We start from the raw sequence: 24,184 nt of genomic DNA on the forward strand, positions 1-24,184 counted from the left end.
ATCCAAATGAAAAATTAAAAAAAACCCAAAATAGTTTAAATTAAATTTTAAAAAAGTGAAAATCTCCTCATCACGAGAATTCCCTCCTTCTCCATCCAAGCGCCTCCTTGGAGAGGATTGGAGTTGGAAGGAAAATTCCCAGGAGCTGGGCTTGTAAATGAAAATTTTCCGCCTTTTCTGGGGAAAAAATGAAGGAAAACGCCCCCAAAAATCCCAAATCAGCTGCGGGAGGAAGAATTGATTGAAAAAAAACATTAAAAAATGAAATTAATAAATTAATAAAGGGATTCTTTTTGTCTTTCCAGCCCCAAATTCATTTTTTCCCCACCGGGATTAAAGGAAGGAGGAAGAATCAGTGGATTCCTGAGGGATTAAGGGGGAAATTTGGGATTTTTGGGGCCCTGGAGGTTCCAACCCAAGCCTGGAGCTTCGGGAAAAGCTGAATCCCAAAATTCTGAGTGGATCGGGCTCCAAATTCCAGGAAAATCCAACATTTCCTCAGCTCCTGGTGCGCTGGGGGAGGACGGAAGCTCCGGTGTCTGCGGAAAATCAGGAAAAATTCAAATATTTTGGGAAATTCGGGCGGGAAATCTCTCCAAATTCCCTTTTTTCTCCAATTTTCCCCACCAAAATCCCTAAAAAAATCAAGCCCTGAAGAGGAACAAATGAAGGAATTCCTTGGTTTTCCTTCTTTTTGGGAGTTTTATCCCATTTTTTGGAGTCCTCCAGCACCGAAGAGCGGCCAAGACACGGAAAAAGGAGGAAGAGCCGGAGCTGGTCCCGTCCGAAAAATTAACCCAAAAGGGACAAAAATTAACCCGAAATGGTAAAAAATTAACCCAAAAGGGACAAAAATCAACCTGAAAGTGATAAAAATTAACCCGAAAATGACAAAAATTGACCCAAAAGTCACCAAAAATTAACCCCAAATTGCCCAGAAATTAACCCAAAATTGCCCAGAAATTAACCCAAAAGTCACCAAAATTGAAGCCACAAATTAAATCAGAATTTACCAAAAAATTCACCCGAAAGTGACAAAAATTAACCCCCAAATGACTGAACCTTCCCCGATTTGGCCGCTCCAGGAAGGATCCGAGCTCCATCCCCCCCCACCCAGGGGAAAAAATCGGGAATATTTGTCCCTGTTCCCGCATTCCCTCCAAACCCCTTCCCAAGGATCCGTTCTCGCCGCTTTTTAGCCGATTTTTAAATTTATTTATCATTTTTTCTGCCCCCCAGAATTGGGATTTGGGCATTCCCGGAGCTGCTTTTTGTCTCCACACGCAAAAATTCCCTTTTTTTTTAGGAATCAGAGCCTTTTTTCCCACCCAAATCCCGATTTTTCGCGACTGGGGAGAATTTGGGCAGATTTTCCCAAGGACTCCAAGCGCCCATCCAGATAAATTCCGATATTCCCCGGCTGAGCTGCTCCTGAAATGAATTCAAATCTGAAAAATTCTGGGTCCAAATCGCTGAAACTCTCCCCCCAAAAAATCCGGGGAAACCCTTGGGATCAACACCTGGAATTTTGGGGAGAAATCCCCCAAACCCCCAAATTTTTCACCTTCCCCACCAAAACCTTGGGAGAGGGGCGGGTCCGGCGGCATTCCCGGGATTTGGGGGCGCCTGGGGAAGGATCCCAAATCCATCGGGGGCGATTTCTGGGGAGGGAGTGGAATTTTCTGGATCCCTGGAAAAATTCTGGGAGGAAAAACCCAACGCCGAGGGTCTTTTGGGGTTTGGGGGGGGGGAAATTTTGGGGTTGGTTTGGGGGTTTTGGGGTTGGTTTGGGATTTTGGGGTTGATTTGGGGGTTTGGGGGTTGATTTGGGGATTTTTGGGGTTGGTTTGGGGGTTTTGGGGTTGGTTTGGGGGTTTTGGGGTTGATTTGGAGATTTTGGGGTTGATTTGGGGGGTTTGGGGTTGGTTTGGGGGTTTTGGGGGTTGGTTTGGGGATTTTGGGGTTGATTTGGGGATTTTTGGGGTTGATTTGGGGGTTTTGGGGTTGGTTTGGGGGTTTTGGGGGTTGGTTTGGGGATTTTGGGGTTGATTTGGGGATTTTTGGGGTTGGTTTGGGGGGTTTGGGGTTGGTTTGGGGGTTTTGGGGTTGATTTGGGGATTTTGGGGTTGATTTGGGGGGTTTGGGTGCGGATCCATCCGTCCCCATCCATCCCCACATTCCCGAGGCGTGTCCAGGGATTTTCATCCCTTTTTGTGCGAAAATATTGGGAATTCGCTTCCAGATGTGGACAAATCTCCATCAATTTCCAGATTTTTATGACAAATTTGCATGAATTAATATCTTTATCTCCTTCGTTTCTAGAAATCCCCCTGTTTATCCCAAATATTTCTATGAATTTCTATAAAAATACGGATTTTATCCACCTGCCGCTTCCCAAATCAGTGCAGGGCGCTGCATTTCCCCTTCTACATCTAGAAATGTATTTTATTATCCATTTCTGTACATTTCTATATTTTCTTATCTATTTCCGTAAATTCCGATATTTTAGTATCTATTTCCAGTAATTTCTGTATTTACCTCAGGTATTTCTACACCTTTCTATAAAATCGCGACGGAAATTCAGACTCAGGGCGGGATTTGAGGGGGAATCAACCCAAAAATAAAGACCCGGAGCGCCCCAACCCCCGAATTATTGAAATTCCACCCCCCGAATATGAATATTTATATCCGCAAAATCCGCAAAACATTTAAATATCCACCCCGAAATCCTCGAAACGAGCGAATATTCAGGGTTATACCCCCGGGCCTGGGAGAAATGCAGAAATAAATTTTAAATAAATATTGAATAAATATTAAATAGAGATTCAATATAGAGTAAATGAAATATTTTGCCGCCCGCGTGAGCATTTTTGTGGCCTCTAAAATTCACTTTTTTTCCCCCTTTAAATTCCCCCTCTCGCCTCAATTTTTGCCCCACTCCGGGCAAATTTAACCCCGCAAGAATCTCGATTTTAAAGCCATTTTTTGCCCATTTTTCCCTCCCCTCGGGCGGATTTAAGGAGGGGATTAAACGGCGAAATTCTTTCCTCGCTCGGATCTCTCCGCGGGAGTTGCGCGGCTGCGGAGCCCGAGAGGTTTTGGGGAAAATAAAGCGATTTAAAGAGGTTTTTAAAGCTGTTGAGGAGCGGCCCCGCCGCGTTCTCGGGCGGGGGAAGGGAGGGAGATGAGGGAGGCAAAATAAAGGGAGAGAGAGAAGAAATTAAATAAAATTTAAATTAGATAAGAATTAAGCGAAATAAAAATCTATGGAATAAAACACACGGAATAAAAATCTGGGGAATAAAATCCTACGGAGCAGGAGCGCAGTGAAATGCTGCATTTTGGCAGTATTTATCCACGGGATATACATTAGATGTCGACTAAAAATAGATTGAATTGAAAATAAAGCCAGCAAACAATTTCAAATAGAATTCGAGTCAATAAAAATCAAAGAAATGAAAATCTACTCAATGAAAATGAAATAAATCAAAAGAAATTCATCAAAAATTCCATTTTAAAGCGCTCGCTTCAACCCCCTCGGATTTCTTTTCTCCCCTTCCCATCCTTCAATTTTCCCGCTTTTATCCCAATTTTCCCGCATTTCTCCCCTTTTTTCCCATTTTTCCCCTGGAATTCCCGCCGGGAGTTGCAAAAAGGTGCACAAAGAGCCTTTTTTTTTTTTTTTTTTTTTTTTTTTTTGTCCTCCGGGCAAAACAACGATGAAAAAAAAGCGATTTATTTCTAAGAAATGATACAAGGCGGACACCACGAGCTCTCGACATTTACAGGACAATTAAAATAAAATAAGAATTTAAAATAAAAAACAAACAAACAAACAAAAAAACCAAACCCCAAAAATCGCTTTTACTTCTCCAAGGAACACTGCGGATCATGAAGAGAACCCCAAAAACCCCCAAAATCGGGCATTTCCCGGAAGAAAACTCCACTTTTTCCGGCCCGCACGGAGCAAAAGCCGCAGGAGAAAATTGCCCCAAATTCCCCAAAATCAAACAAAATCTTGGGGAGCGGCTCCGATCCCGCCCCGCGCCCAAATCCGGGAATGGGGAGGGCTCGGAGCGACCCCCGGGAATTCTTTTCTCCGCTCGGGAGCAGCTTCATTCCTGATTTTTCCATCCTTAAAAAATCCGGGAAAACGCGGAGCCAACTTAGCCCGAGGGTTTTTTTTTCCCCCCCATTTTTTACACATCGGGATGAGGGCGGAACGAGCCGAGATAAGAGATAAGAGATAACGGAAGGGGGGAAATGGGAATTCCCATCTTTAACTACACTCTGAGCTGATTATTCCATTTTCTCCTCTGCAAAATATCCACGAATTCCCCAAAATCCTGGGAATTTTTGGCCGGGATTTCACAGTCAGAGCTGGCGGGAGGGAAAAACTCAAAGCCGCGCTGGGTGATTTTGAAGGGACGGGGTTGATTTTTTTTTTTAGGATCATTCTCTTTAAATAACCTGGAATCAGCAGGATCCCACCGCAACGAGCAGATAAATATTCATTTTTACGCTTCTCGCTTCCCTTTTTTTTTTTTTTTTTTTTTTTTTTTCTCCTCTTTCCACGATTTTCCCAATCCCAAAGTCCCTCAGGTGGCGTGGAGATGGCCTGGCTTGGATTTGCTGACCACTTTCTTCTCCTTGACCCTTCGGTTTTGGAACCAAATGGTCACTTGGCGCTCGGACAGGTTGGTGGTGGCCGAAATCCTCCTCCGCTTCTCTTTGGTGATGAATTTGCTGGCCGCGTATTCCTTTTCCAGCTCTTTCAGCTGGATTTTGGTGTAAGGGACCCTTTTTTTGCGGCCCCGGCGGTAGCTGCTGACTTCGGGTTGCAAGGGGACCACGTCTGGGTGGGGAAAAACGGGATTAAAGTGAGTGAGAATGGGGGGGGAATGAAAAGAATCAGGATAAAAATAAATGAAAAGCGAAATGAAGCGGAATAAAATAAGGGGAAGGGGGATTGGTGCGTGCTGGGGGTGTGGGGTGAGGATTTTGGGGGAGGGAGAGGGGAAATGAGGATAAAATGGGGGTGAAAAGGGGGAAAAAAGGAGGAAAAGAAAGGGAAAAAGGAAAACGAGGGGGGAAAGAGCGGAAAAGAGCGGGGGGAAAGGAAGGGAAAAGAGGGGGAAGGAGGGGGAAAGAGAAGGGAAAAAAGGAGGGGGGAAAAGGGGCAAAAGAGGGGGAAAAAGAGGAAAAGGCAGCCAGAGGAGGGGGATAATGGATGATAATATTGCGGATAATGGGAATAAAAACACACCAGGGATAATTCCGGGCTGTTTTTCTTGGCCGCGGATGAAGGAGGAGCCTCAGCCCTCAAAGCCGCACACCGAGGGCTGCGGGGGATCAAAGGCACCTCAAAACCACCATTTTTGCGGCAATTTTTAGCGTTTTCCCCTTTTTTCCTTCTTCCTCTTTCTCCTCCCATGCCCCTTTATTTTCCCGCAGCAGAAAATCTGGGATGAGCAGCCCCAAATCCCAGCCCGGTGCGGACCCAGGAGCCCCCCAGCCCCAAAAATCCCCTCAGAGAGGGCAAAATAATCCAAAATTTTCCCCCATGCAGCAGCTTTTTGGGGGCGCTGGGGAAGGGGAAACGCTCCGGGCGTGGGGAATGGGATCGGGGGGATCTGGGGACACCTCGCCCCTATTCCGACCCTACTGGGAGGGGGGCAAAGCTCCCCCCGATATTTGGGGCATCCCCGAGCCTTTCCCAGCGCCCTCGCAGGGTTTTGGGGTGACCCGAGCCCCGAAATTCGGCGCTCCAAAGGGACAGGAAGATGGAGGCGAGCGCTCCTCGGCCCTAATTATGGCTGTCGGGCGTTAATTGGGGAGGTTTTGGGGGCAGAATTCTCCTTTCTGGGGTCTCAGCAGGGCCATAAAGCGTTCGGGGGTCCCCCCAAATCCAGCGCCACCCCAAAAATAAAACCCCACACGCAGCCAAGAACGCGCTGCTGAATTCCCCTTCCCGTGGCCCCAAAAATTCCTGGAAAATCTCCTTTTTGGTCCCGATAAAGGGGGACGAATAAAGGGATGTGTGCGTTCCCCCCAGAACAACGCGACCCCCTCGCTTCTCTCCATCCCCGACATTTTAGGGTCGCGTCCCCCAATTTATTTGGGGTTTTTTTGCTGCGGAGAGGCCCCGGGAGCAGCTCCCGCCCCGGGATTTTCGGGCTTCCAGGATGCTCCAAAGGGAGAATTTTGGGCCTTTTCCCTGCCGGGACGCGCCGGCTCTTCCCCACCCCTCTCTGCCTCCTTCTCTTTCCCCAAACAGCTTCATTTGTCACTTGACACCTCTTCCCCTAATTGTGCGTAATTGGGAGATGATTTACTGTGCCCAGCCCCCGACAGCCCCCAGCCCGCCGAGCCATTCCCGGGCTGGTTTTTATTTATTATTATTATTATTATTACTATTTTCATTTCCCCCCTTTTTTTGGAAGCTCTCCGCCCGCGGGGGAGCGGCGGGCACGGGGGGAGACGAAGCGCCAGCGCCGAGAAACTCTCCCGAGGTGAGGCAAGAGGGAGGAGAAGGAGAAGAAAGGGGAGAATTAAGGAATTAAACGGCGAAGTTTCTTTCCAGAGCGCGGATTTGGAGTCGGCAGGGATTGCTTCACCCTCGCCGTGCATGTCCGTACACATTGCCCCGCACTGAGGCATTCCTGAGCCGGTTCTTTCCCCTTTAATTACGCAGCCAGGCGCTCACGCATCCCTGCGTGCGCGGGCAGATGGAATATACGGAATATGTGGAATACGCGGGTGGAATATGGGGAATATGTCTGGAGTAGATGGATGGGATATAGGGAATAAATCTGATAGATGGACTATGTGGAATAAATCGAATAAAGGGAATGCACGGAATAAATGGAATATGTGGAATAAATGGAATACACGGAATAAATGGAATATATGGAATGCGTGGAATAAATGGAATATATGGAATAAATGGAATATATGGAATAAATGGAATATGTGGAATAAATGGAATATGTGGAATATGTGGAAGAAATGGAATAAATGGAATAAATGGAATAAATGGAATAAATGGGATAAATGGAATAAATGGAATTAATGGGATAAATGGGATATCCGTGTGCGCTCATCCCGGAAAGCCGGAGGAGGGGAACGCGGCCATCCCGCCACTTCCCAGGGAACAGCCTACCTGGGAAAGGTGATTTCCAGAGGTGCGCGGACTGCGATTGCTCTTTGGAGCAGTAAACTTGCCCGTCCCAGCCGTTGGAAAGAGCCCAGTGCTGGTAGCCTTCCATGGGAAGCAAAGCCTCGTGTCTCGGCTCCGGGTGAGCCCCGAGCGCCGGCACCACCGACACGTCCAAATAGCCCGGCACCGCCTGGTAGGAGCCGGGAAAACCGGGATAAAAGGCGAATTCCTTGGCCCTCGCCGGCAGCTCCTCGCCCGCCAGGGGCCCGCCGGCCTCGGGGTATTTTTCGGGCGGGTGGTACGCGCACGGCTTCTGCTGCAGGTTCACGCCGTGGGACAGGCGGCAGCCGTAGTACCCCGCGCCGAAGGGGTACCCGTAGCCCAGAGCCGCGCCCGACGCCGCCCCCGACGGGCACTGCCGGGGGGGCTCCGCGGCCGCCAGCTCCGCGTACGCGGCTCCCTGCGCGGCCGCCGGCGGTGGCGGCGGCGGAGGAGGAGGCGGCGGCGGCGGCGGCGCGGCCAAGCCGGCGTGCGGCATCATCTCCCGGCAGTGTCCCAAGCTCTCCATGCGGGATTTCTCCCGCGGGGCGTCCTCGCAGCGGCAGCCGAGCGCGTCGGGCCAGCGCGGGGGGAGCCCGAGCGGGGCCGTCATGTCATGCCGCGCTGCCGCCGCCTCCTCCCGTCCTTCCTCTCCCTCCTCCTCCTCCTCCTCCTGCTGCTGCTGCTGCTGCTGCTGCTGCTGCTGGCCTCGCCGCCGCCTCCCGGCCGCCTCCTCCCGCTCCGGTGCTGCCGGCGGGGGCAGCTCCGCGCCGCGCCCCGGCGCCCCGGGACCCCCCCACCATCGCGGCCCCTCGCGCGCATGCGCCGCGCGCCCGCCGCCGCCGCGCCATTAAGAAATCCGCCGAGGCCCCGCCCCCTTCCCCCCTCGGGGCCCCGCCCCCTTTCCCTCCCGCGCCTTCTGATTGGCCGCGCGCGCCGGCCCCGCCCACTCCGCCCCCCCCCCCGTTGTGCCCCCTCCTTCGCCGCCCCCCCCCTCCCCCAAAGGATCCGGGATGCTCAAACCCCCCCCCCCATTCCCGTTTTTTCCACGATATTCCAATGGGAGAGGCTGAACCCCTTCGGGGGGAGGATAAAAATCCGCCCCCCCCCGCCTTTAATTTTTTTTTTTTTTACTTTTTTTTTTTTTTTTGACCTGTTGAGGGTTTTCTCCTTCTCCAGGTGCTTCCCAAGAATTCATTAAAAATAGGGAAAACTCATCCCAAAAGCCCCCAGCCCCATTTTGCTGCCGCATTCCCAAACAATTGGGGTTTTTCCCCCAAATAATTGGATTTTCCTCCCATTCCGCCCTCAAATTTCGGGGATTTCGGCCGCGGAGTTGAAGCGGGAGGGGGCCCCGGGGGGCGCTGGGGAATTGGAGGGATTGATGGAAAACCGGGAATGAGCTCCGGGCTGGGGAATTGGGGGGATTGATGGAAAACCGGGAATGAGCTCCAGGCTGAGGAACTGGGGGAAAAATAGGGAAGACTGGGAGGGGCGTGGGGGAGAAAAGGGGGCTCAGGGGGGGCTCGCAACCCCCTGGGGGGATATGAAGGACGGAGGGGCCCCAGCATCCCAAAAAAATCCGCGGAAAAAATGGGAAAAATGGGATATATTTTTAGGATTTTTCTCCTCAGCCTGTCCCTATTTCAGACCCCCCCTCCTCCCCTTCGTGTGTCCCCGTAAATCCCAAAATTCCCCCCGATCCTGCTGCTTTGGGGTCACCGCCCTTCCCGGGATTCTTCTGCTCCCGCCTCATCCCAATGGAAAAAAGCTGGAAAAGGGCAAAAACCCCTAAAACCCCCCAAATTCCGGGGCTGCGGCTGCACAGGGAAGCCCCCAAAGGAGAATTCCCGATTTTCCTGCCCGGCTCCCAGCGCTCGGGGAAGGGAATTTGGGAATTTGGGGCATCCCAAGTCCAAGTTCAAGGGGAAAGGAGGCGTGGGGGAAAATTCCCGGGTTTGGGATAAAAGGGTTGGGATGGGCAGGGAAAAGGGGGATGGGGATGGTGGGAATGGCGTGGGGTGGGAGGCAATGGGGGAGAATGGGATGAAATGGGGAAAAAATGGGATGAAATGGGGAAAAATGGGATGAAATGGGGAAAAATGGGATGAAATGGGGAAAAAATGACAGGGGATGAAATGAAAGGGGAAAAAAATTGCATTAAATGGGGGAAAAAAATGGCGTGGAATGGAATGAATTGGGAAAAAAAATCCATGGGATGGGATGGGATGGAAGGAGAAAAGAATGGAATGAATCGGGGAAAAATGGAAGGGAACGGGGGGGGGGAAGGCATGGAATGGAAGGAAACGGAATAAAAGAAATGGACAAACAACATAAAATCCAGCTGGGAATAAAACCCATCAATAAACGAACTACAAACGATAAAGAAAAATAAAAAGAAATTCCAAGAAAAGCCGGGAATTCGCCTCCTTTGTGCTCCAGCCGTCCAGGAGAAAGATCCCCATCCCCGTCCCACGCTCCACATGGAAAAAATTCCCAAATTAAAGCCAAACGCGACCCTCCCCCAGCCCCCGGCGCTTTTTTTTGCCTTTAATTTTTATGAAGTGCTGAACATCGGGCAGCACGTCCGGGATTTAACGTTAAAATTCCCAAGATTTATGGGAAAAGGCTGCGAGGGTGCGGGAAAAGCCGGGAAGGGCTCGGGGCTTGAGGTGGGAGCCCTGAGCAGTTGGGAATGATGGCAAAAAAAATTTAAAAAAAGTCAAATGAATCCCGAATTTGGATGGTTTGGGAGCGGAAATTTCTGCTTTGCATTCCGGGGAAACGCCGCAGAATCAGGGATTTGGGAATTTCGGGGGTTTGGGGCCGGCTGTGGCTCGGGGAAGGGGTGAAAAGAGGGGGAAAAGGGAAGAAAACGAGGGGAAAAAAGAAGAGAGGGAGCGGAAAATGGGAGGAACCGAAAGGAAATGGAAGGAAAGGAGAGGAAAAGATGGAAAAAGGGAAGAGAAGGGAAAATGGGAGAAAAGGGGGGGGAAAAAGCTCTTTTTTGTGGCGGTTAAAGAGGAGGAAAATCGCATTTAGGGCCAGGATTTCCCGGGAAAGGATCGGGAGCGCTGAACAAAGGAGCCTTTGGGTGCGAGAAAACGAGGAATTCCTTGGGAAATCGGCATTTTTATGGAATTTTTGGGCATTTCGGGGCTCTGAGGGCGGAGGGAGGGTCCGTGCTCCAGGGATGGGAGCGTTCCCCCACAGAAAATTTGGGAAAAGGAGACCCCAAAACCACGCGGGGAGAGAAAAATTGGGAATGGGAGCAGATCCCGGGGTTTTAATTCCATCCCTTCCTGCTCCAAAATCCCCCCCGCGAGCGCTTTCTGAGGTCCGAGATTCCCGATTTTTTGGGAATTCGTGGGATAAAAGCTGCGGACTTAGGGAATTAAAGGGAAAAAAGGGCAAATTCCCAGCGTGCTTTTTTAAAATTGAGGAATTATGGAGAAAATTCCATTTTTTTCCTCATCCAGGGCTCGCAGATTCCTCCTGGAAAAGGTTTTTTCATGGATATTTCTCCTTCCACAACAACTCAGCAGAAAAAAAGGGGAATTTTCCTCTCCTGAATCCCAGGATGGCCCCGGCTGCTTCCCTTTCCCCCCTTTTTTCTGAAGGCAGATCCCGGGGAAAATTCCGATTTTTACAATTTCCTTCCTTGATTTTCCTTCCTGCCTGGAAAAAAAAAAAAAAAAGAGAGAGAGAAAATCGGATTTATTCCAAATCCACGGGGGAAAAAAATTCCAATTTATCCTCCTGGCTTCCCGCTTTTCTCCATAATTTCTCTCCAGCGCTTCAGCTGCCCGAATTTAAGGAATTTTCCCACCCTTTCCCCTTTATTTTAGATTTTTATTCCCAGTTTTTCCTTTAAAAATCCCCAAAAATTCAGGATCGAGCCCAATTTTTGCAGGTGAAGGCGACTGCAGGCGGGGATTTTAGGTTGTCCATGAATCCCCTTTGGGAAAAACCGATTTGACTCCGAAATATTCCGGGGAAAGTGGCCCAAAAAGGGGAATTCTGCCCCAAATCGCGGCCGAGCGCCTCGAGGGCGCATCCCAGGCAGCTCAAATCCAAGTGCGGCTTTTCCAGGCCGAAAATCCCAACCCGGGAAAAGGAATCAGCTGTGGAATTTTATGGGAAAACAGCTTTTTTTTTATCCTGAGGGGGAAAAAATACTCAAAAAGGCTGGATGGGAACAAAGGAAAAAGGGAAAAACTCCATTTAAATGGAAGAATTCCCGGAAAATTCCCTGGAAATCGGCGGCACGTGGATCCCTTTCCCCTTTCTTACCCTTTTCCCTCTTCATTTTTGTCCTAAAATGAAGGGAAAAACCCCAAACTCCTCGATCCAACCTTTCCCTGAGGGAAAAATGGGAATTTCTGGCTCTTCCCACCTCCCATTCCAAGGAAAATCGCCAATTTTAGGGAAGGAAAATCGGCTCCAGCTGCTGCCAGCGCCTCGAAAATCCCAACCTAAACCGGGAAAGAAGAAGATTTTTCCATTCTTTTTCTCTTTTCTGGGATGGAGGGAGGGAAACGAAGCCGGAATTTGGAGGTTTTTTGAGCTCTCGGGGAAATCAAAGCCCCGGGATGAGAAAGTCCGAGCGGATTTTCCCTCTGGAATCGCAATTTAGCGAGGGAGTTTTCCACCCAATCGCAGCTTCCTGGCAGAGGAATCCAAGCCGAGTTTTCCCAGGCTTTGTCCCAAACATTCAGATAAATAAAACCTCCAAACCCGGCTTTTTTTCCCCCAAATTTTCCGGGCTGGTTTTGATTTTTTTTAGGGGTTAAAAAAAGCGGCTCCGCCTCCTCCGAGCTGATTTAATTCATCTGGCCAAGCCTGAGCCTCACTTTCGCCTCAGCGATTCCAGGAAAAACTCGGGAAAAGAAGATTAAATTCCATTTTTTCCGCCTGGACGAGCCGCATCCCAAAGAAAACCAGGCAAAACCCACTGAAAAATGAAATTTCCCCTCAATTTCCTGCGTTTTCTTCAATCTTTCAGCCCCTTCCCCTTCAAAGAGCGACGAAAAACTCAAATTCCACACCCGGAGCAGCAAATTTGGAATTTTAAATTATTTGGAAAACCCAAGAAAGGAGGAAAATCCCAGCCCGGGTGGGCTCGGGACGTTCCAGCCGAGAATATCCCGGATTTTTTCCTTCCCAACCTGTCAGATTCCTGCAACCTGTTTGGCTCGGGTCCCCCCTCCAGTTGCTTTTTTTTTTTTTTTCCCCCAGCTTTTTTTCTTGATTTTTGGATTTTTTTAGTTCCCAGCCCAGTTTAGGGGGGGTGATCCCGAAATTTGGAGCTTTTTTGGGGGGGTTTTGCTTGGATTTTCCCGCATTTTTCCCGCCCCGAAATGCGGAAAATCCATGAAATTAAAGGCATCTATATAAGGAGTTATTCCCTAAACCCCTGGATTTTATCCATAAAAATACAGATTACACCGAGACAGATCAATAAAAATATAAAGATTCAGTTTAGCAACAGGAATAAATCAAACTCCGCTTTTCCAGGCAGCTCCAGAGGGGAATTTCCAACCCCAAACCTCCTTTTTTTCCCAATCCCGTTCCTCAATTCCCTCCCCCCCAATTTAAACCCCTCCTGAAGCTGAAAAATCGGGATAAATACCTCTTTTAGGGCACTTTGCCAGCAATTCCCAAAACCCCGCATCCTTTTCTTCCTCTTCTCCCATCGGCACCGCTTTTTGAGGCAGAAAATTACTTTTTATTCCCTTTTTATTCCCTTTTTCCCCCCTTTTCCCCCCATTTTCTCCCCCCTTTTTACAACCCCAGCTCCTGGCAATTCCCCGCCGCTAATTATTGTTATTATTTCCCGGGATTTTCCTCGGCTCAGCCAAATTCCAGACAAAGAAAATTCCAGCGGCGCTCCGAGGGCCCCCTTGTCTGCTCGGAAGTCCAAGTTCAATTCCAAGTTAAAACAGGAGGAAATCGGGGCCGTTTGGTCGCTCCAAAGGCGCCTCTGGGATCGGGAATTTGGCCCCGGAATTTTCCTTTTCCCGTGGAATTCCCCGCGGGAGCAGCGGGGGAGGCTCGGGGCGGATCCAAATCGCGCTGAGGTTTCCGTTCCCCCCCCCAAAATTGAATTTATTTCTCGCTTAAATTGAATTTTCCGCCTTTCCCGGCGTGCGCGGAATCCCGATGCTGTTGTTGTTGTTGTCGTTTTTTGGGATGGAGCCACCCCGGGAATGTTTTCTCCTCCTTCTCCCGGTTTAGGACAGGCCAGAGTCCAAAAATTCCAGTTTTTTCCACCCAAAATTCTATCCAGAGCCGATCATGAAAGACTGGAATATTCCAGGCGGTTTCTCCCGAAAAAAATTCCTTTTTTTTTTTTTTTTCTTGATGCCCAAATATTTCACTCCTTGGAGGGATCGAGAGGGATTTTTTTTCCCAATTCATTCCCATTTTTAGAGGGAAAACACTGAAAAATTGAATTTCCAGAGGCAGGGAAGGAACGGAAATGATCTTTAATTGCCAATTTTGGGGGTTTGTGGAATATCAAATAAATATAAATGATGAATGGGCAGGGCCGAGGGGGAAAAGGGCAGCAAAACCTCAATTTCCAAAGGGATTCTTTGGAATTTTCAAGCGTTCCATCCCTGGAGAGATGGAATTTTCCATGGAAAACCTGGAATTTTTGAGGCATTAGCAAGAAAAGAAATTATTAAAAATAACCCCCAACGCAAAACTCGGTGTTTATCCCTCTCCAAAAAATCCCACTTTTGGTTAAAGGGAAATATTCCCAAAGTTTTCGCTGGGCTGGATTTTTAAGGGATAAAACCCCTGGGAATGATTCCACCTCTGCAAAGAGGCTGAAATTGGGGTTTGGGGGGGTTTGATGGGAATAAATTTGGTTTTCACGCGGGTTTGGGGCTCTGCCTCCACCTCTGGTGTGGTTTTTTTATCATTAATTGATCACTGATGATAAATCCATGTAAAAGCTTGTCCGAAATGCAGAAAATCCTGAGGAAATTTCATTTTCTCCCGATTTCGGGGGGTTAGGAACGGGATAAAACCAAACCCTGCTCTTCCAGCCTTCCCCAAACGCATCCAAAATGTCACCGGGATTTTTTGGTTCCTCATTTGGCTAAAAAAAAAGGTGGAAAAAAGGGATTTTTGCTCCTTTATTATCCAAATAAAAGTGATTTTGCTCCTTGTCCTCCAAAGTTCCGGTGTCCCACGAGTGACCGAGGAGCTTTTCCCTCCTCAAAAAGTGGGAAAAGAAATTTCCCCGTGGTTTTGGTGGGGTTTTCACTCCCCGAGGATGGGCCGGGGAAAAAAAAAGGGGAGGGGGAGGGGGGAGAAGCGGAATCTGCGGGGTCATTTTGGGATTTTCCAGCGTTAAGGGAGGAGTTTGGGAAGAGGAGCCGCCCTCGGGGGCAGCGGGAGAGGGAGCGGGGCTGGAGAGGGACGGGGACACAGCGGGGCCACCTGAGGGACACCCGGGGGCCACAGCGGGGCCAGGGACCCCCCCAGGGAGCCACAAGGGACACGAGGGACACACGAGGGACAGGGACCCCCTGAGGGCCAGGGACCCCCCCAGGGACACCCCCAGGGACCCAAGAGGGACAGGGATGGAGCAGGGACAGGGATCCCCGCAAGGAAAGGAACCCCACAGGGACAAGGGATGCGTGAGGGACAGGGACCCCACAGGGACCCCACAGGGACCCCACAGGGACAGGGACCCCACAGGGACCCCCACAGTGATCCCCACAGGGACAGGGACCCCCCAGAAGGACGAGGAGCCGGGAGGGACAGGGACACACTAGGGACAAGAGGGACAGAGGCCCACGAGAGGCGGGGACACGGGAGGGACACGGGAGGGACACGGGAGGGACACGGGGGGGACACGGGAGGGACACGGGGGGGACACGGGACACTCCCAGGAATTGGAGGGACAGGGACAAAGAAGGACAGGACCACCCCAGGACCACCCCAGGGTCACCCCAAGGCCACCCCAGGGCCCAAGCGGGTCAAGGCAAACCACCCCCCCCTCCCCCTCCAAGGGCCAGTCCCGAAATTCCCTTGGAAAAAGCCCCAAATCCCGGGAATTTCCCCCTCAGAACCGCCGGGAAGCCGCGGCTTTCCCATGAGGAGTCCTCAGTTGTTGCCGTTAATTATTCCCGTTAATTAGCGCCCGGGATCCGCGGGGGTTTTTTGGGCTGGAATTCGCCGTTTATTCCCGGTTTTTCCCGGCAGAGCCAAAGCGGCTCCCGGGGATTCAACCCTGGGGTGGAAGCGCTCCAAAACATTCCCAAAGTCAGGAATTCTGGGGAGAAAAGCCGGGAATTCCGAGCTGGGGTTGGGAATTGTCGCAGGACCTTGAATAATGGCGTTTCTCTTCTAGAAAAGCACTTTGGGATCTCCTGGAGCGATTTCCAGGGCGAAAATCCCAAAATTTCCCATCGGGAACCGGTTAAATCCCATTTCCCCCCGTCCTTTCCCTCAATTCTGGCACCCCGAAAACTGAGGGGAAACCACGGATTTCGGGGAAAATCGAATTTTATCCCGGCTAATCAACAAAATTTGGGGATCTAAAAGCATTCCCAGGAAACAGAGATCACGATCCCGAGTGTCCAAATAAAACCGAGCAGAAATTCCATGGGTAAAAGAGATTTTCCATGGAAAAAAAAGGGATTTCCATGGAAAAAAGGGATGTTTTTTCCCCTGGGTGCTGCTTTGGCGTCTTTAATTCCTCCCTGAATTAATTCTCCCTGTAATTAATTCCGTCTTCACATCCCTCTTTTTCTTCCCTTTCCTTGGGAAAACGCGGCCAAAAATTCCGGGAAAAGCAGGTTCCTTGAATATTATTATTTTTAATTATTTTAAACTAATTTCAATCCCTTCATTATTATTATTTTTGTTAATTTTTTTAATCATTTAACAGCATTCCCGGCTCCCAAATAAATCCTTGAGCACCGGCCTGGATCCGTTTTCCCAACTCCAAGGTTTCCCGCTAAAATCCCTTTTTTCCCATGAAAAAAAAACCCCTTAAAAAAAAAAATCCTCCCTAAATCCCACCCAAAGAATTCCCGATATTTTTCCAGCCCTCCTAGGAGTTTATTGGGAATTTCGAGGTTGTTCCAAAGGGATTTTTCCTTATTTTTTTGGGAAGATTTGGGTTTTTTTAAAGGAAAAAACCCCTTGGAATTCTTGAAAATGTAGGGATTTGAGTGGGAATTATAAATGGTTAATTAATAATAATTAAACTAAAATCAGATTTTAGCCCCTGGAGTGAAGATACCCAATAATTGTAATTTTCCCAGGAATTATTTCGCCAGCAGGGCTGGATTAAGGCAGGAAAAATTCGGGATAAAAGCGATTTATTCCCAGAAATCCGCGTTGGAGCTTCCCAAGATCCAAACAAATTCCCAAAGATAAAATCAAGATCAAATAAAGAGAAAAAAAGGCGAAAAAATGACTAAAATTAAAGATTTTGGACCCAAATTCCTCCCCGAAATCCCTCGAATCTCCCAGGTCGCTCCTCGTTCCCATCAGGAATTATTTCCAAGCTGGGAGTGAGGGAATTTCAAGGCGATTTTTTCCTCTTTTCCCGCTTTTCTGTGTCCTGCGGGAGAATTTTGGGATAAAAGGATCTTTCCCCGCATGGATCTGGGTGGAACTTGGCATTTTTGGTCGCGGGTTTTGCCTTTTTTTTCCCTGGATTTGGGAATTCTGGGGAGGATTTTGAGGGTGGAGGGCAGGGAAGGAGGAAAAAAAAATGGGATTTTTGTCCTAAAAAATTGGGAGGGAAAAGGGAAAAGGAGGGAGAAGGGGGGAAATGGGAGAAGGGCGGGATTGGGCGTGGGAAGGGACGGGAAAAAAGGGGAAAAGGGGGAAAACCCCATCCCAAAAATCGGCTGATTCCCGATTCCGAGGCCGAATTCCAGAACCTTGCCAGGAATTGATGCTTCTTCCCAAAAAATCCCGAAATATCTCCCCGGGATCAACCCCTGGGCTCGGGAGTTGACCCAAAACCGGTGGAAAATGTGGGAAATGTGGGAAAATGGGAAAGCAGCGGCGTCCTGGGTGGTTTCCCCTCTCCTGGTGCTTTTCCCGAGGTTTTTTTTGCTCCAGAATTCCCCGGATCAGTTCCAAATTTCATCCAAAATCACATGAAAAAAGGGGAAAAGCAAAAAAAAAAAAAGAAAAATCCCATTTTTATCCCGGTTTTCCCTTTTCCCTGGCAAAAAAAGAGACGGGAAAATATCCGAAGGAGGGAAAAAAGCCCCAAAAAGAGGAATTCCGCCCCAAAAATCCTCGGGAAAACCTGAAAATTGCGGATTTTCCATGAGGACACAAAAAGCGCCAATTTTAGCTCCAAATTCCTCCTTGATTTTCTTTCCCAGGGCGGATTTTCCTGTTTTTTTTTCCCTCGGGAATTCCAGTTCGGGATCCAAACTGGTAAATCTCCGCTCCGGAGTGAACTCCGTTAATTCCCAGCTAATTGAAATCCCAATTAATTTAAGGAACTTCTTTCCTCCTCAGCGCCGGGCGCGGAGCAGGGATCGTTTATTCGGGGATAATTGGATTTCTTTCGGGATAATTGGATTCGTTCAGGGATAATTCAATTTCTCGAGGGATAATTTCTTTTCGGGGTAATTTCTTCAGGGATAATTCATTTAAGGAAGGGAATTTTTCCCTCCAGGCTTCGCTTGGATTTTCCATTTCCGTTCCCAGCGTTTTTCTTTCTTTTTCCCACGCTTTTAAATCGTTTTTTCTTTTGGGAAGAGCCGATCCCGGATCCTCCCGGGGCTTTCCGAGGAGGAAAAATCAGGATCGGAACTTAAAAATAATGGGGAAAAATGGGGATAAAAAGGCAGGAAAAGAGCGCGGCGCGGGTGGGAAGGGGAAGAGTTTTCCAGGATAATTCCATCGTTTTCACCCGGGGTCCTGGAGCCCCGAAACTCCTCATTTTTCCTGGGAAAAAGCCGCGTTTTGGTTGCTGGGACGCTCCGGGATCATCCCCGATCCTTGGATCCCACCCTTCCCGGTTTTAGAGCCTTAATTCCCGGTATTTTTCTTCCCGGTTTTTCCCTCTTCCCTCCCCGCCTTCCACAGGAAAAATCAGGAGTTTTTCTCCCTTAAAAAAAACGGGAAAAGCCCAAAGTCCTTTCTGGGATTCCCGCTCGGTTTGGGGTTTTTTTGCCCTTTCCCGGTTTTCTGGAATTATTTCAACGCCAAACTTTGGTTTGATCCAGGTGCGGCTTTTCCCTGGATTCCCAAAAATTCCGTCCCCTCTTCCCTCGCACCTGGAGTTGTCCCTTGGACACGGATTTGTCCCGCCCCCTCCTGCCATTCCCGTGGCGCTTCTGGGCTTCATCCCCAGGTATTTTTGGGATAAACGCATTCCCGGGGGATGTTTTGGGGATGGATGTTCAGGATTCGTTGGAACATTGGAATTTCTCTTCAAGGGGCTTTTGGGATCTCGGGTGCTCTTCCCAAAACCCAGAGACTCCAAAGGGAATTGGGAATAAAAAAGGAGAAAAGGGGAGATCCCTCCATTCCCTCGGATAAACGGGATCAGCTCCATCCCGCTCCTGCTTTTCCCACTCCCTGGAATATTTTCCAGGTGTCTTTCCCAGGTTTTTCATTATTTTCCCAGGATTTCTTTCCCTGTCTCAGGAGCTGGGATCTCTCCAGGCTCAGCCTCCCTGGCAGGAGGAGGAGGAGGAGATTTTCCAGGAATCCTGAACCATTCCAGGACCTCCTGGAGACTCATCCGGCCTCGATCCCCTCGGACTCCGCTGCCTCCAAGGATTCCATCCCTTTTCCCTTTTCCCTTTTCCCTTTTCCCTTTTCCCTTTCCCCTTTCCCCTTTTCCCTTCCCTCCCCAATCCCATCCAGGACCCTCCAGGCCAATTCCCTTTTCCTGCAGGAATTCCAAACTCAGCTTTCCAAGGCTTCCCCCGCCCCCAGCCCCATCCCAGTGGGAATTGGGTGTGGAAGCAGGAAAAGGACATTGGAGGACCTGAATAAAATCCCTCATTCCCAACTTGTTCCTCTCCTGGGATTCCACCCCGGCATTCCAGAGCTGGGGCTTCCTCCAGGAGAACTCGCATTCCCGGGCGTCCCAGGGAATTTGGGATGGATTTGGGATGAGTCGATCCGGCTGAGGACCGGGATCAATCCCTCATTCCCAACACCCGGAGAGGCTCCGGAACCGGTTCGGCCGCTCCCGGGGATTTGGGCCACGCTTGGCTTCGGGATGTCTGGAGACACCCAGGAGCTTTGGGATGCGGCACCTTTGGCTCAGCGGGAGGGGCTGGAATTTTGGGGCGATCGATCCACGGATTTCTTCTTCCCACCCCTCTCCCACAAAGTTTCTCCCCCTTTTTCCACACTCGGCACCTTCCCGGGGCCCGGGAAAGGGTGGAAAATGGGATTTCTGGATGGAAAATGGGATTTCTGGGAGCTCAACCCCTCTGGGGAGGCAAAGCTGGAAATGGGGCTGTAAATCCATGGATCCATCCCAGATTTTGGTCAGCACAAGGAGCCCCGACGGCACGCTGGAATTTTGGGGGGAATAAGTAGTTTGGGGTAATAAATCCATGGAAAAGGACGGAAAATGGGATTTCCGGGAGCTCAGTGCCTTTGGGGAGGCAAAGCTGGAATTCTGAGGTGATAAATCCATGGAAAAGGACGGAAAATGGGATTTCTGGGTGGAAAATGGGATTTCTGGGAGCTCAGCACCTTTGGGAAGGCGAACCCGGCTCATCCCGGCTCCGTCATCCCGGGATGAGGCTCCGAGCCGGGAATTTTCCGTCCGGGCGCCGACGGCACCGCCCTCATTCCATGACTCAGCTCCGGGGATGAGCCATTCCCTGTTCTCCCGCTGCCAACCCCTGCTGCTCCATCCGCGCCAGTCCCACTGGGATTACTGGGATGACCTTGGGTGTCCACTCCGTGTATTCCAGCCCCAAAAGGGATTCCTTGGATTCCCAGGCCATCCCTGGGGACAGGGAGCTCCAGGGCCGCGGCAGCTCCCTCATCCCAGCCCAGGCTCCGGCTCGGACGCGGGAATTCCGTCAGCACCGGCCCCGCTGGGATAACTGGGATGGCCTTGGGGGTCCTTCCCGTGAATTCCAGCCCCAAAAGGGATCCCTTGGATTCCCAAACCATCCCTGGGGACCAGGCTGGGGTTGGGTGGAATCTCCCCAGGAAACTTCCTGGGAGCGATTCCTGAACCCTGGGATGGAGGGAAGAAACTTCCAGTGCTGAGAAAAGACCCCAAAATTGGGATTTTCCCACTCTCCAGCGGATCCTGGGCTCTGCAGGAATTTTCTCGTGGGGTTTTGGGCACCGTTGATGGCACAAAATTCCAAAGGTTTTGGGATCGCCCGGAGTGGGCCGAGACTGAAATTCCAACCTCGCCTTCACCCGGTGCCATCGGGATTTGAGTTCCCTCGGAGCCCTTCGGGTCAGGAAGGAATTAATTTGGCCAAAAGGTCAGAAAAAAACATGGAAAAAATGGGAATTTGTGCCTCGTGGACACCACGGAGATGCAGGGAAAATTCCTTCACTAAATCCAGACTCATCCATGGGTTCAGGAGGGATTTTGGGTGGCAAATCCAGGGAAAAAGGGGATGGAGAGCAAGAGGAGAATCCCACATTTGGGAATGACACCTCAGCCCCCCCCAAGCAGCAGCGAATTCCCCAATCCAACCGGATTTTCCCCCCTTTTCCCAAACCCCCGGGGAGGAGAGGGTGACGTGGCTGGATTTTCCTTATAAAACAGCTTTTCCCTGGCTCTGCAGGATTGCTGGAAAATTCTGCTGGATGCGAATTCCCGTGATTATGGGGTGGGTAATTACAGCCGCAGCTCCGGCGCTTGGAGGGCTTGGGAAGGGGCGGGGGGAAATCCAATTTTTTTGTTTTGTTTTGTTTTGTTTTTCCCTAATTTTTGGAGCCTGTCTGGGAGCCAATCTTAAACCTTTCAACACCCGAGGGGCGGGGGAGGGCGGAGGGGGGACTTTGCCGGGCGTAAATCATTCCCGGGGAATCGTAAATCCATCTTTTCCAGCCCCGGAGTGCAGTGAGGGGTGGTGGAGCTCACGCTCAGCAGGGAAAATTATCCCGGGAAAAAAAAAATCGGGAAGGAGTCTGGAAAGCGGTGAAAGCTCCTCATTCAGAGGGGGCCGGAGCCGGGGGGGCGCCGGCAGCTGGAAGTGTTTGGATAAAGGGGGATTAATGGGATTTGGGGAGGGATTGGATCTGGGGAGCTGCTCCCGCTCGGATTTCGGGGGATCCAGGTGGGAGCGTTGTCCCCTCTGCCTACCCGGAGCTCCCATCCCAAATCCAGGGCCTGGGGAGCCTCTGGAGCACCCAAACCCAGTGGATTCGAATTTTGGGGAAGATTTCCTGCCCCCCTGAGAGCAGGAACTCTGGGATTTGCCAGTGGGATCCCTGATTTTGGGACAAATCCCTTGAACCCGGAGGAGGGTCCTGCCAAGCCCTCGGCACTGCGGGTGGGGAATCCATGGATTCATCCGCAGCGTTATTCCCAACAAAAGCCATTCCGGCCGCCCCATCCCTTGATGTTCTCATTTGGGATCGATTTGGGGAGCCTGGGCAGGGGGAATTCCTCTTGGACACCCCATTCCAACCGGGATTCTCCCGCTTTGGGGGGAGGCCGAGATCAGCAGCAGCTCCAGGAGGCTTTTAAGGGAAAATCGGGAATATTTCGGGAAGAATCCTGGCTCCTTCTGCCTCGACCCCGCTGCTCGCAGAGCAGGGAAGGGCCATAAATCCGCTCCCCGCTGGAGCCGCCGGGGCTGGGAAGCTCCAGCCGGATTCCCGGTGGGAATCGGGAGGCTCCAGGTGAGGCCGAGCCCCCCCGCAGGTGCCGCCTCCCCCGGGATGTCCCCGCGTCCCCAAGGTCGTCACCCCATGAGCTCACGGCCCCGGGGAGCTGTGACTCAGCTGGGCCCGGAAAGGAGGAAAAATCCAGCTGGAAACAGGGAAAAAAAAGGGAGCAGGAGGTCCCGGAGCTCGGTTGTGTCATTTGGCGCCATCGGGGTTTTTTTTCCCCGGTGTTCTGATGGGAATCAATCCCGATTTCCGGCCGTGCCTCAGTTTCCCTGGGCCTAAAGAAGCACAATCCTTGCTCAGGGAATTTTCTGGGAATCCTGGAGTGGACAAATGGGATTTGGGGCTATGGACAGATGAGAGGGATCCCACAAAGCCCCAAAAGGGATCCCAGGGAGCTCAGCCTGGGACCCAACCCCATCCCTGCATTCCCTGGCCCTAAAACAGCCCAGGGAACTCTCCAGGAATCCTGGAGGGAGAAATGTTGGACAAATGGGATTTGGGGTGGGATACTGGCAGACAAGAGGGGACAGAGCCAGGCTGGAATTCATGGGAAAAGCCCCAAATCCCACAGATCCAGCCCCAAAACCTCTCTGGGGACGGAGCAGGAGGAGCTGCTGGCTCGGGGTGACCCAATTCCTGCGGGGTTAATTTGGGGCTAAGAGGAAGATGAGCGGCTTTCCCGAAATCTGCTCCACTCCCCGTGGCCTATTTTCCAACCGGGATCCGCCAAACCCCGCCGGTGACCCGGATCCGGCAGCACCGGGAGCCCGAGGAGCCCAAACGGCCCCAAGCGAGGCTCGAAGGGTCCCCTCCGAGCGTCCCCTCCTCCTTAATGGGATTCCGTTGGATTTCTTCCCATTCCCAAGCAATGTTTTCCATGGATTTCCTTGGCTCTTTCACCTCCACGGACAAAATTTTGGGGGAATCGCCTCATGCTCGTAACCCGGTGGTTTAACACGGGATCTAATCAGAGTTTTTCCCTTTCCCAAACATTTTCCGTGGGTTTTCCTGGGGTTTGGCAGCTCCAAGGACAAAAGGTTTGGGGGAATCCCCTCCTAACCCGGCTGTGCTTCGGCCTTTCTTTGTTAGGATTTCATTGGAATTCTCCCCTTTCCCAAGCAACGTTTTCCATGGATTTTCCTGACTTTTCATCTCCAAGGACGAAACCTTTTAGGGAATCTCCTCCTGCTCCCTCCGGGTGACTCCGACCTCCCTTCCTTGGCAAAGCCACCGCAAAGTTTGGTGGCACCTTGGTGGCGATTCTGGGGGCATCGCAGGGCTCGGAACGCCTTTAATTCCTTAACAATCCCATGTTTTCGGGACAATTCCGGATCGGCTGCTCCCGGGAGCCGCGGAGCCGCATCAAAGGCGCCCAGGAGGACACATGTACCTACAAGAATTCCGGCTGAAGTTTGGATGCTCGTAAAAAGGGGATTAACACCGGCTTGGGATCACCCAACGCCGCGTGCAGGGCCCGGGGACGCCCCCACCCCAAGGGGACCCCTGGGATTTTTCCAGCCCCTTTTCCCCCCATCCCACCCCCAGCACGCCTGGAGCTGGCAGCGTTAATCACCCTGCCCGACCCGCCGGGAGCCGGGATTTGGGGATTGTCCCGGGGATTCAATGGAGCCGGGCCCAGGGCATCAATTAGGACGTGTCGGGATAAGAAGGGCCTGGAGCTGATTCAGCCCCTCGCCACCAGCAGGCACCGGGAGCTGTTCCAGGCTTTTCCCGGGACGCCTTCCCGACCTTTGGGGTGGCTCTGGGGTGCCCCGGGGCCGGGGGAACTGGACGAGCTCGGCTTTGATTTATTTCTTCATTTTGTTATTTCTTAATTCCTTGTGCAAGAGTTTTATCCTGCGGGGTGGGGGCGCCCAGAAAGGGATTTTAGGGAATTTTGGGATGGATTTGGGCTGGATGGGACCTCAGGAGGTGCTGCTGGAGGCAGGGCCAGCTCTGGGGTCACACCAGGGCTCCATCATCCTTTTTATCCTCTTTCTCCGCTTCCTGCATCATTTCCCAAATTATTCACCCCATCCTGGTGTTTCCAACACCCCAAATCCTTTCCTGCTGCCTGGACATGAACCTGGATCGTTTTGCTGCCTGATCCATCCCTGTTGGCCGAGCTCGTGCCTTTGGACAATTCCCTTTTCC

At 51.0% G+C, this 24,184-nt stretch overlaps 1 protein-coding gene across 1 annotated transcript; it reads right to left on the minus strand.

Moving 5' to 3' along the window:
* Window positions 1-4,598: 4,598 nt before the first annotated feature.
* Window positions 4,599-7,811, minus strand: HOXC13 (homeobox C13). Its single transcript, XM_068997714.1, has 2 exons — window positions 7,163-7,811; window positions 4,599-4,855 (listed from the first exon to the last, which is right to left on the minus strand). Exons 1-2 carry the CDS (start codon window positions 7,809-7,811, stop codon window positions 4,599-4,601), a joined length of 906 nt encoding a protein of 301 aa, XP_068853815.1.
* Between the last annotated feature and the right edge of the window lie 16,373 nt (window positions 7,812-24,184).

This window comes from Aphelocoma coerulescens, chromosome 29 (genome assembly GCF_041296385.1).
Source record: "Aphelocoma coerulescens isolate FSJ_1873_10779 chromosome 29, UR_Acoe_1.0, whole genome shotgun sequence".
NCBI classification, from domain to species: Eukaryota; Metazoa; Chordata; class Aves; order Passeriformes; family Corvidae; genus Aphelocoma; species Aphelocoma coerulescens.

Bases quoted from the DNA above. Each gene is read 5' to 3' on its own strand.
- HOXC13 (XM_068997714.1), bottom strand. From the start codon at position 7,811: ATGACGGCCCCGCTCGGGCTCCCCCCGCGCTGGCCCGACGCGCTCGGC. The intron at 4,856-7,162 runs GTAGGCTGTTCC...TTCCCCACCCAG, and splicing joins CTGGAAATCACCTTTCCCAG to ACGTGGTCCCCTTGCAACCC.